The following is a 13,311-nucleotide window of genomic DNA, read 5'->3' as shown; positions in this document are numbered from 1 at the left end:
TCTCAATGACACTACACCCAAACCCCCAAGGAACCTTGTATGTTTCTACTACAAACATCATCTACAATTTAATATAAAAACACAAGCATTTGCAACTAAATGGTAGCTTTTTATGCTTGTGCTTCTGTATGTTGCTTTGTCTCGTTAACGTTTTGGAGGTCTTCTCATAGCTATAAGATAGAGTTAGCTCATTGTTTCTCACACCTTGTGGTGTTGCGCTGTACCAGTGGCACACCCTTTATTTGACCAGTCCTACGCAGCAGACATTCATGTGCTTGTTAGGCTTTCTGTTGACCGACACTATACATAAACCTATGCACACAATGAGTTTATCTGTAAGATAAATTCCTAGGAGAATTTCTGAGTCAAAGAACATGTGTTCAAATTTCTAAATATATTTAAATTTATCTTTGACTGACATATAAAAATTGTACATAAGGCTCAGGCATGGTGGTGCATACCTGTAATCCTAGCACTCAGGAGACTGAGGCAGGAGGATTGTGAATTTCAGGCCAGCCTGGACTGTACAGCAATACCCTGTCTCAAAAGAATGAAAGTTGTACATTCTCCTTTGCTCTTCCTATAGCAAAAGTTCATACTTTCTACTTACTGTACTTACTCACATAAGTATCTTAAAAATCAGCTGCCATAGATGTAGAGAGTGTCACATGTCACAATATTAATGCATCTGTGTGGCATAAATTCCAAAAAATCTTAACACATATTTCTGCCTGAGGTCTGCTTTAATTTCTGTTTTTCAAACATACAACATACACAATTTTGAGGACACAGTATATACGAATGATGAAAAATGTGTTTTTGACACAGAAAGCAGCTCTTGCTGGCTTACCTGCCTCATGTTGGATTGGTATTTATTTTTACTAACTACCCTGAAGCACTCATATGATCTAGTGGGAAGATATCCAGCCCGGGGTTGGACGGATTTAGGAACTACACCTTGTTCTCTCAGGATAACAGCCTTAAAATATCAAGGAAGCCTTGGGCTTTAGTTTCCTCATTTGTAAAGGAAGGAGTTTGTTCTCCTCTTGTCATGAAAGGAATTTGAAATTCACTTTTATACCATCTATGAGGAAAGAAGAAAAGAGCTTATAGGGTTCATTGTCAAACTAGTTTGAGGACAGGAAGGTAAAAGTATAAAATATCAATACCCACAGGCAGAGGCAAGTATTAAAGTCTGGTTATCTATTAGAAAAACTTAAGAGATTTTGGAACAAGAAGTTTTCTTGATAGTTGAAGGCTATACCTTAAACAAGAAATTCAAATTGCCTTTGGAGGGAAGCTTGCTAAAATAGCTGAATGTCACACTCTTCTACCTTTTAAAAATGTTGAATTGTTTTAAAGTTAATACCTACACAGGAAGAGAAATAGCAGATAGAAGCAGTGTTTGGGAACCACCAGTGACAGAACAATTTCTGAGTGTGTTAACCTGGGAGAGCCCCAGTACTTCAGGAACTCCCACTGAGGTGATTTCAAGGTCAAGGCCTCAAGACTGTTGTTCATCACCAAGAACACAAACCACACCAGGGTATTGGTGGCTCACGCCTATAATCCTAGCTACTTAGGAGGCACAGATCAGGATTGCAGTTCAAAGCCAGCCTGGGCAATGTGAGACCCTATCTCAGAAACACCCATCACAGAAAAAGGGCTGGTGGAGTGGCTCAAGGTGAAGGCCCTGAGTTCAAGCCCTAGTACCGCAAAATAAATAAACAAAAAACAAGAACATAACCCACTACTCAGATGGCAACCCCCCCTGAATGCTTTCCTTTCTAAATCTCATACATGTGTTCAATTGTTTGGCTAATTTAAGTTTTGTTTAAAAATTAAATTGTTGGTTTCCTCCTTTGACCTCATTAACATCACAGACACACTATACTCTTCACTTGTTTTTATAGATAGGTCCACTTGAGCCATACCTCCAGCTTCTCCACTTATTTTAATATCTCCTACTTTTGCCATCTATAACTAACTTCTGCTTTCATAGGTCTTACTATTTAGCCAGGAAACAATTTTTCTTCCCTCATATAAAAATCTCCAAGGAAGTATTCTGGAAGCTGTGCATGGTGGCACATGCTTATAGTCCCAGTTACTTGGGAGACTGAGGCAGATATCGCTTGAGCCTAGGCAACCAGCAAGATCCCACCTCAAAACAAACAAAAAACCCAAGGGAAAGCAAAAAGAGCTGTCCTGGAGTTGATTTCTAATTCTCCAGAGGGGCTTTTGGAATTAGATTTTAGGTATGGAAGCTGCATCTATACTTAACACTCTTCAGAAAGTCTAAGGATGATGAAGGCACTGAGCATACAGACAACAGTTTTGTGACTCAAGGGTTTCACTGAACATTACTGTCCATTTTTCTAAAGATATTTAAGAAATAAAAATGACTTGTTAGGGTGAACACAGGGCAGCCACATTAGGACTGGACCCCTTCCCTGTGCCTCCTTGTAGATGGCTTACTAGAAACTCCCCACCCAGCCTCCTTTAAGAATGACCTCCCACCCTTAAGCCATTATCTCGGGAGGGGAGGGTCAGATTGAGGATTGTCCCACCCAGGGACCTTCCTGGGACTTCTCCCACTAACCTCCTATAACTACGCCTGGGTCTGCTGGAGAACCCCCTCAGCAGGTTCCTTAAAGCCTGTGCTGACCTTGAAGCCGTCTCCTCACCTGTCTTCCTGTGCCTCTTTCAGTCTAGCATCTGTCTCTCACCAATCTCTGTGTTTTTCAGTCTAACTATAAAGTCTATTATTTTTTTTTTAAAAGGACCAATCAAATGGGACTAGCACTCAAAGAAAGCAAATTAAATCAAAATATGTAATCCCAACACTTGGGAGGCTGAGGCAGGAAGATTTTGAGTCCAAGGCCAGCCTGCACTATGTATCGAAAATGTGGTTTCAAAAAAAACCCAGGTGGGAGAACTTATCACATGGACAAAAACGACATTCTTCACATTCAATCTTGGTAAGGCCGTGAGAACACAGGACCTCTCGTAGGTTTTGCCATCAATATAAACTGGTATGACTTATCTGAGAGTAATGCAAAATTGTGCTACAATTTCTGGGAATTTTTCTTTAAAGAAAAAAAGTGCAACAGAGATATAAACAATGTGCCATAACATATTGTTCACAATGACAATCAGTTAATTGGATGTGTATGGTAGAATATTAAGTCATACTATGTATCTATATTGACAAGTACAGAAAAGGCATTAAATTTTTACAAACCAGGGCTGGGTGTGGTAGCACAAAAGCCTGTATTCCCAGTTACGTGGGAGGCAGAGATAGGATTGCAATTCGAGGCCAGCCTGAGCAAAGTTAATGAGACCCAATCGCCACAACAAGCTGGGAGTGGTGGTACACACCCGTGATCCCAGCAACTGGAGGGCAGAGATAGGACAATCGTGGTCCGAGGCCAGCCCAGCCAATAAGCACAAGACTCTAGCTGAAAACCAAACTGAAAAAGCAAACAAGGACCGGAGGCATGGCTCAAGTGGTAAAGTGCTATGCCTAGCAAGCATGAGGCCCCAAATTCAATCCCCAGTGTCACCAAAAACCAAACTAGATTAGAGAACAGTTAGTGTGGTCTTCTGATGATCCTAAAAGTATAAGAGATACTCAAAACTGCTGTTCTGAGGAAAGTAGGGATATTTAGAAACTTGTACTTTCTACAATTCCGTACTGATTTTTTTTGAGAACAAGAATGTGACACTTTTAAGACAAAAAAGTTAAAAAATCAGCTTTTAATGGTGATTTTTAACAGCAATGAAAACAGCAGGAAAGGAAGACTTAAAAGCAGCTGACAGGTACCTTTGTCACCTCCAAGATGGAGGTCACTTTGGTGAACCTGAATCAAGTCTTCAAGTGCATGAAGCAATTTCACTTTCAGAAATTTATCCTAAGGAAACAATCAAGAATTAAATAAACAATGGACCTGTCACATAACACGTCCCAGACAGCTGTGACTTCACTTTAGAAAAGTACGAGAGGCATGGGGTAAGTCCACTATGATCAAAAGTGCACAGAAGTAGGCTACAAAGAATGTGTACACTATGGGCTGGCAGAGTGGCCCAGGTGGTAAGAGCCCCTGCTTAGCAAACATGAGGCCCTGAGTTCAAACCCCAGTGCCGCCACAAAGTAAAAAAATACATATATACACTATGATACCAAATTTGTAAAATATACAATCACAGAAAGTAAAGAACTAAGACTACGACTCAAATTTCTGGAGTTTAAGAATGAATGCTGAGTTATAAAGGATTTCCTTAAGTGCTTTGTACTGTTATATTTTATGTGCTTTGGTTTTAAAGATTTGCTCCAGTTATTTTGGAGATGGAGTCTTGTGAACTATTTGCCTGGGCTGATCTCAAACCTTGATCCTCCTGATTTCAGCTTCCCAAGTATCAAGAATTACAGGTGTAAGCCACCAGTGCCCAGTTACTATTATTAGCAAGACCTTACAAGATATTTTTATTATATTTTTACACTGCCCTCAAAAGAAAAAGAAATATCTTCAAATTTTCATATAAGCCTTTGAAGTCAATAGGCATTACAAAATTTCAGTTCAAAAGCTCAAAATGTTAGTATAACCTGATTACAGAACACGCTTAACTAAAGTCAAAGACAACACACCTGAAAATAGTCACTGAGTCTGAGAGGGAACCCACAGCAACATCGGGGTAAGAATTTCTGTCCAGGTCCATATTCCCAGCAATTGAATATCCAAAATAAGGCGTGGTGCCCTCGAGAACCTGAAATAAAGGGCATCAGAATGGAGACAGGCTACCAAAATAAGCAGCTTGTCTATGCGTCAAGAAAGACATGTTTCTACTGAAGTTTGAGTTCACTTAAAATTAAATCATATTAAATTATAAAGTATAAGTATACATATAATCTAACACTGCATACATTTTATTTCATAAGGTATCTGAGTGACACATATTTCAAAGGAAAAGAGAGCCCGTTTTTGATGTCTATTTACTGTATAGTCAGTCACTCAGGGTATTTCAACCAAACTTCCTAACTTAAAATTCTTGGTATCTGAATTCTCCATGTAATTATAATCACCTATTTTGTTTGCTCAGTTTTATCTCTATTAAGTATACTACTAAGGGAAATATATCATAGTTCCATCTCCTTTTGCTGTCAGGATAGAATAGTCTTTTGCTCTGGATTATTTAGCTAAGGAATTTTACAATTAAAGAAGTAGGGTCATTACATTTATGTATTTCAAAGCTATCTTCCAGTAACACATATAAAAATTTTTATACTATTATGGACTTTTAAATAAACAAGAAAACTACGAAAATTTATTTAAACCTAAACAGTATATTACAAAGCAAAAAACAGACTACTTGTAGAAATCCAGGTTGTTTGGTTACCTGTGTTGGTTTGGTATTTATTCCATTGGCGGATCCATGATAGATAAAAACCTTCCCCATATCATCATAGGGAGCTCCAACTGCAATATCTGTTGACAACATCACATTTTAAAAACATGCCATTTTTTTAAACACTTCTATACAATGTTTTGGACTAAGAAGCCACAAGTACTCTTCATGTACATAACCAAATAATCCATCTGTGAATCACAACCATTTCAGTCCCTTATGTACCTGGATAGCCATCTTGATTAATATCTCCAATATTTTTTACTGCAATTCCAAACATAGAGTCTTTGGTTCCATTAAGACGAATTGGCTTGACATTATTCCATTGACCTTGCTGGTTTATGTAGACATACACTGCACCTCCAACTTCTCCATCTCTATCGAAATACTGTGGCGCTCCGATCACTATATCCTGCCACCTAAAAACAGGACCAAGGGGAAGAACTGTAAGCTATTCGCTAGATCGACAAGCAGAGGGAAAATACTACCAGTGTAGGTACTGAGGATACAGAGATAGCAGAAGAAACCTAAAGTTGAGAATTTATATCTCATCAGTGAAAACACTGAACAGAAAACCAAAGTAGCCTGTAAGAAATGCCCCCAAGGAAAATATGGAGGGGAGGAACTCAAAGAAGTCAGTTTCTCAAGTTAGAGCTTCAGTACAGTAGAAACCCAACCCCTACAAAGACCCACTACTCCACCCCAATCCCCAACTGGCATCAATCATCTATGTATTGACTTTGTTACCAGTCCCTACTATCAACAGGAGATTCTGGATGTTTCAACAGCCCTTTAAAAAACTATAGAACAGCCAGGTGCCAGTGGCTCATGCCTGTAATCCTAGCCACTTGGAAAGCAGAGATCAAGAGGATCACAGTTCAAAGTCAGCCCAGGCAAATAGTTCATGAGATCCTGTCTCAAAAACACTCCACAGAAAAAAGGGCTGGTGGAGTGGCTCAAATGGCAGAGTGCCTGCCTAGCAAGTGAGGCCCTTAGTTCAAATCACAATACCACCAAAAAAAAGAAACTACAGAACAATCACATAGGTGTCATTTTCTTTTCTCTTTTTTGTTTAAGATAGCTATACAGGGTGTTTAATCGTGACATTTGCATGTATATATGTATTATAACCCAAAAGGTGTCATTTTATGAGTTAATTTTTTTTCAAATTTTAATTCTCATGGATCCATGATTCCAAGACATCAGTGAAAACTGAAATCAAGAAGGTACTCCTACACTGGGTGTGGTGGTGCATACCTGTAATCACAACTACTCGAGAGGTGGCGATCAGGAGGATCATGGTTTAAGATCAGCCCAGGCTAAAAAAAAGTTACTGAGACCCCAGCTTAACCAATAAGCTCTGCTTGGTGGTACACATCTGTGGTCCCAGCTACTGAGAAACATAGGTAGGCGAACTGTGGTCTGATGCCAGCTCCAGGCAAAAATACGAGACCCTATTTGAAAAAGTAACTAAAATAAAATGGGCTGAAGGCCTGGTTCAAGTGGTACAGCACCTGCCTAGCAAGTGGGAGGCCCAAGTTCAAACCCCAGTGCCACCAAAAAAACCAAACTAAACAAAACCAAAAAAGGTAATCCTACAGCCTGGGGAGAACAATGAATGTCTGCTGCCATGACAGAAATGATGAAGATGGAATGGTATGGCTAAAATTTGGAAACGAATGTATTCTTTGACTTGACTACCTTGAAAGGAGAGCTCTCTTCCAGACCTACAGAAGCCCATCCAAGCAGCCATGATTACAGTATAAAATAACCTAACACGTCCTTACCCATCTTTGTTGAGGTCCACCACGGTCACATCATAGCCAAATGAAGAAGCCAGGCCTTCCCCATCAAATATGTACTCAGGGAGGAGATGAGCAGACTTCATGTCTCTTTTTAGCAAAACCACAGCACCACTGTGATTGGCTCTTGGAGCACCAGATACAAAAGTGATCTCGTCTTTGGAAACAATGCCTTTCCCTGAGTCCAAAGAAAAACCTAGAAAAAAAAAAAAATAGAGCCTCGCACACACCAATCCTGTATTTTAAACATACTTGGTACTGGTAATTTCATCAACCTTTTCCTTGGGTTCCCCACCCCACTCTCCTCCTGACCCCTGCCCCAGCTCTCATATGTGAAACAGGAGTCACATAGTTAAGAGATTTAACCCAAGGACAAAGGATTGGGTTATTCTGCTATTGTCCGTGGATATTAAAACTTTTAAAGAAAAGCTTTTATGTTATTTAGCATTTATAAACTTGAATCATGAAGTATTCATGCATCTTAATCAATCTAGACTCTATTTTAATATTAAAACCATGCCAAAAGGAGAGCAGGCTAGAGACTGAAGTCTCACAGTAGTGTTACATCACATGTGCAGAGAATACAACCTGGCTCACATTCTTGAGCACGTTACATGGCGTTCTGCTGTAACATAGTGACACTATTTTGATATGAACAACATCTGCACTCAACAACATCCTTGGTAATCAGGCAAGAACAAATGCTAACATCATTGATACACCACAGACTGCATTTTATTATTCTGGACCCACTTAGTTTTCAGACACAAGCATGCAAACAAAACCATGCATGATGACATGTGGTATTTGAGAACCCCATGTAAACAACAGAGGTGACTTGTCACTGAGATCATTTAGTAATTGTTCAAAGGGCAGCAAAGGTTGGAATACCCAATCATCAAGCACCAGGTAGGAGGTCAGATTTCAGACACCAAGACTTGCTAGATTATAAACATAAATGTCAATCATCAAAACTCTCCCCCAATTTTTCTATGTAAAGGTGAGACAGATGTAGAACAACATAAGCTCACCCTTTCCTATTGGGTTTTATTTACGAAAAGCATCACCACTACTGCTGCGGTTCTCAAATTGTGAAGTGAGTTGAAAAATACAATGAACCACAATTTCAGAACAGAGCAATATCACTGAACCCAGTTCTGAAAACCATCTGACGGCAGAGCCTCAACCATGGCATGCTTTTTGTGTGAGCTTCACTTGAAATGAAATAGAAAAATAAAAAGATTTATGCTCTGTATGGATCAAAAAAATTTTTAAATGACCACGACCAAGACAATTTATTTGTCATCTCAGAGGTCACAAACCTAGGTAGCTATTCATCGTCACATCAGGGGATGTGACAGGCAACTCCCTGGGAGGCCGTGTTTTATAAACAAACTGATCAGGGTCTGTGTAGGAAATGCTGGTCAGAAACAGCAGGCCTGTACACACACATGGGATGGAAGAGATTGAAAAAAAAATCATTATGCTTGGTAAGAGGCAGCACGCCCACTGCCATTCTCGCTGGAGGATGAGGCCACTACCGTATCCAGCAAGCTCCCCCGTGACAGCTTCCTGAACCTCAGAAAGATCATTTTATCCCCTAAACCCATTGATCTTTTGAAAAATGACAGCCTCCCTCCTAGGACAGACAAGCAAAATATAACATGAACTTGATTTCTTTCTCAGACATCCACTTTGGAAGAAGTCCATTCTAAAAGTAGCAAATGTGTTTAAGAAAAAAAACACTTCCTATTTTCTTATGTTCTAACAGCAGCTCTGTTTATAAAATCCATGGGCATCTAAAAGACCAAAGTATTAATTTCTTGACCAGAACAATTAGATTTAAACATTGCCCATGAGAAATATTCCCTAAGTATCACATTTGACTTAAGAGACTGGGGGTTAATATACGTTCAAATAAAATATCGGTTTGTTAACACTTGCCTTCAAAGGCTTTTACTATGAAAACCCAGGTTTAATACCTGAGACTGCAGACCACTAGTCCTGAGCCCCTACTGTTCCTACAAGGCCAATAAGCAGACCATTCACACACCCAGATGGCTCCCTTCACTTTTAAGAGTTGTTCTCTCCTTGGCAGGGGAGTTATTAATGTAAACTTGGGCTAGGAAATGAAGCTTCCTAAGTTATAGTTTACTTATCAGTTAAATAGAAGGGTGGGAGACCCTCATTGTATTGCAGATACATAAAACACTGAGTAGGTGTATCTCAGTGGTAGAGCACTTGCCTAGCATGTGCAAGGCCCTGGGCTTGATTCCCAGCACTGCAAAGAACAAAGCACACAGTAGATGCTTATAAGTAAGTGGTAAGTATAATTTTTGTCTTCATTCTTTTATATCTTCATATCAAGTTTTTATTTGAGAGGGATGGGGTATATGAGTTGAATAATTTTTTAAAAATTAATAGTACCATACATGCATAGTTGTAAAATTAGAACTTATATTTACTAGCACTTTATTGGAATTATTTATCTACCTAAATCTGCTTTGTTCCTTTTTAAATCTTCTATTGTTCCAGTAACATCTCTAGCACGTGGATACTTTTCTCATCATTTTTTAAAATAGGTTACTATTTAGGTTTAGAATATTTTTTACATTTTTTCCAAGAAATGAACAGTAATTATTCTTTATGTCAACTCATACCAAGAATTAAAGCTTTTAAAAGCCTTTGTGTAATTACCATAATGCACAGGAATAATTTAGGACACCATTAGTAATGCAAACAAGCATCAGGAGTTAAGGAATTGGCACTTAGACACAATCTGGGTGTCCTCCGAGCCGCCTTAGCAGTCCTGCTCAGACTCAGCCAGGAGCCCCCATGCTACCCACTGGGCCCTGTGACATGGGAGCCCCCATCCAGACGGAGGGCCAACCCTTGGAAAATGGCAATCATAGAGGAAGGACTGGAGATCTTGACCTGCACTTGAAAGTAACTTCATAAGTGTAGTTCTTAACGAGCATTCCTAGAAAGGGGCCTTGCTGAAGGGATTGGGAAGGGGCCTCGGCCCCCGCGAACACTTAGGCATTTTCTCACGGATACTCAAATGACCTGGTGCAGGTTATAGATGCTGCCATCGGCTCAGGAGACAGACTTCCCAGTAGCAGGGCAGGACAGATGATTTTTAAGTGTAACTGGTTACTTTCTCCTTCCAGGAAGCCTAGGCCAGAAGGGAAGGACCCCAGCCAGCAGTCAGCTTGTCCCCAGATCCAATGTATATCAAGTTCCAGCAAATGCAGCCAAGTCCCCTGGATCCCCTTGGCCTAAATCCTAGCCTAGAAGTCCAGGAGCCTGCAGGCCCTTCTAGAAAGAGTCCCAGCGTCTGAAAAGGTAGACATACCATCTACACTTGTTCCTACCTAAATAACTGTTGGCAGGAACAGGAACGAGACTTTCGTCATGGTCAGTCTCTCCACCAACTTCATAAGGCCCATCTTCAAAGATGTTCATGTCAAAAAAAGTGTTATTCTTTTGTTCTACACGAACAATCCCTAAAGGAATGAAATGGTAAAAATGACAAAAAAAAATGAAGATGAAACAAAATAAAACAAATGGTTCCTAATAAAGATCCCCTGTGCTATCAGGGAGTACAGGAAGAAAAGTTTAGAAGAAGAAAAGGCAGAGGAAAGAGGTGAGTTTTAAGACTGTTAACCACGTTCATGTAAAATTTTATGTGAAAGAAATTTGTTCTAGTAATTTAAAAAATGGCCCATGAATCCAAGAACTATCTTTATAATGCCATAAAGCTAGATGGAAAATGGAATGCCCTTCTAACTTTCTGAGTATAAGTAAAACATGGTCTTTTAAGATAATGTACAATGAAAGAAACCTCTGCATTAATACTTTGTATATGTCACCTAATCCTTCTCAGTTTTCAGATCACTAACTTAAAATGAAACCATCTAGCTTCATGAAACAAATACAAAGCAGCAAGATCAACTCCTGGTAATTACTACATTCCTAGAGAAAAAAGTTTACTAGTTGTACTTACATAAAGTACTAGTAACTTGGGTAAAAAAAATCTCAACACTAAAACATTTCCATTATTTAAATTGTCAGTCAGAGGAGAAATTTTAACATTCTACCCACATTTATAACATACAAATGCTTTGCAATACATTTTAACTTAACATACTAAAGCATGTACTTAAGCACACTGTTGGAACTACCCAGACCTTCTAATACTGTTTCTGTAAATTTGGACATCATACCTTTCCAGTTATAGGTACCCGGGGCTCCAAACACAATGTAATGAAAGTCTTTAGTAAAAGTAGCTGCTACACCTTGCTGACAAGAACCAAATTTTTCATGGCCTCTCAATCGGCCATCACAAAAACTCCAGTCTCCTCCATCCATATCATCTTCAATCCGAAGATTCTGACTCAGGACATAACATCTCCCAAAGATGTCTCGAGACTCCTGCTTTGTATTAACATGTTGCCTTTTTTCGTATCGATGAGCACATGTCTAAAACAGATGGAATAAAATAGCCTATTCATGTCCATAAACCTTGTTATTTAAAAGTTCATATAGAATTGGTGAAAAAAAGACAATAATAAAGAGGTTAACTCCAAACAGGATGATTAAATGAATCCTTATCCCAAACCAGCAAATGTTCCCCCCAAATGGCACTGAAGAGACTGTTATCAAACACAGACACTAGGACTTCTGTCTTATTCTCAGAGAGTAACGCTCCAATCCAAATATTGAAACGCCAGTCTGAATCCACAGGCAATTTATCTGTGAATTTATCTGTCACATAAACAAAAGGAAACACCTTCTCACTTCATTTTCTTAATTGGCTTTTAGTGGCTGTAAAACCATCATATCAGCGTGAAAATAATTATGTCTGGAAGAGAAAAATCGTGGACATATTTTCACAAGGATCAAGCAAACACAGCTAAAACAAAGGCATTTTCTTTCTACCTACACTATTTCCTTATAATAAGTCTTAGCCTACAATCTTAGCTGAAACATTACGTCCTATTTTAAAAAGACAGAGAGAATTACCCTGCCAGAAGAAATGAAATAATCTCTATAATTTCTGCAGGGCATTCATGGCTACCTTCCATGTAATGTAGTTTTGGTGTCAGAAAATACTTTATAATACCCAAGTACATTTCCCATGATGTGCCCCTTAAATATCAAAATTCAATGATCACTAAAATTCTCATTTTTCCCCTACTTCTGTATAAATGTTAACAGCGACCAGATTTTGAGAGACAAAAAAGGGTTACCATATTCCAGACCATGTGGAACTAACAACTCCTCTTTTCTTTGCCAACACTTTCATTTGAAGAAGTTCAGAGCGAGCAAGAGTTTAAAATTAACTGATGTCACTTTCCCAAGCCATTTCCATAGTACTTCTGCCTACAAGAACTACAAAGTTCCTAGGACAGAAACTATGTCTAGTTTGCCTTTGCTTTTTTGTTTTAAGACCATCTAGAGTTTTAGGAATATTTAATAAAGAGTTATTGAATCTGAAACTATAAAGAAAAAGCAGGTTGTAGGACTGTGTCAGAGTATATCACAAATCACAGAACAGTGATGCTTTGGTTTCTTTTTATCAATTTCAGTTTTAAGTTAAGGAGTCTGGTAGAAGGAAAAGGCCCTGCAGGCAGGGGCTCTGTCTTATTTACCGCTGTAAGTTAAGGAACACTTGAGTGAAGGGACTTATCTACACTTACCACCACTTTGCCCCCTGGACCTTGACTCTGGACAGTGACCCCCATCCATTGGTCCTCCTTGCTTTCTGACATGGGGTCAGCTGTGAAAAGTAACACAGGTTACACACACAGTTAACACTTCGGGTACTGCAGACTACAAACCAACAAGTGAACAAAAACACCAGAAACTGTTTCCAAGCTGTCTTGACTCCAAGGCTCACTTCCTAGTAAATTCAGTTACTCAGTCCAGAACAATGCATTCTCATCTCAAAAGAACAGAGAAATGATTATTATTTTTTTTTATATAATAGCATGAACTGGTCCTTACTGGAGAGAGATAAGGACTCAGATTCACCAGCAGCTGACAAGCAATGTTGTAATGTATTTACTTTTTAGCCAGAAAAGAGAGGAAAGAGAAACCACAA

The 13,311-nt window shown here is 39.1% G+C and overlaps 1 protein-coding gene across 3 annotated transcripts in view; it reads right to left on the bottom strand.

Annotated features, from left to right (window-relative positions):
• The window catches only part of Itga6 (integrin subunit alpha 6), a 70,480-nt gene that overhangs the window by 24,653 nt on the left and 32,516 nt on the right, over positions 1-13,311 (bottom strand). For 2 of the 3 annotated variants that reach the window (XM_074071109.1, XM_074071110.1), the window contains exons 3-9: positions 12,908-12,987; positions 11,432-11,687; positions 10,580-10,711; positions 7,191-7,401; positions 5,629-5,822; positions 5,395-5,483; positions 4,646-4,764 (exon numbers count right to left, since the gene is read on the bottom strand). In XM_074071109.1, coding sequence (XP_073927210.1) covers positions 4,646-4,764; positions 5,395-5,483; positions 5,629-5,822; positions 7,191-7,401; positions 10,580-10,711; positions 11,432-11,687; positions 12,908-12,987 — 1,081 coding nt within the window. Of the gene's footprint in view, positions 1-4,645; positions 4,765-5,394; positions 5,484-5,628; positions 5,823-7,190; positions 7,402-8,527; positions 8,645-10,579; positions 10,712-11,431; positions 11,688-12,907; positions 12,988-13,311 lie in introns of all 3 variants that reach the window. The other variant, XM_074071111.1, reaches the window with a different exon arrangement.

The sequence above is a fragment of the Castor canadensis genome, chromosome 4 (assembly GCF_047511655.1).
Source record: "Castor canadensis chromosome 4, mCasCan1.hap1v2, whole genome shotgun sequence".
In the NCBI taxonomy this organism is placed as follows: Eukaryota; Metazoa; Chordata; class Mammalia; order Rodentia; family Castoridae; genus Castor; species Castor canadensis.
Note: the sequence above shows the minus strand (reverse complement) of the source record. Positions and strands in the feature narration are given on the sequence as shown.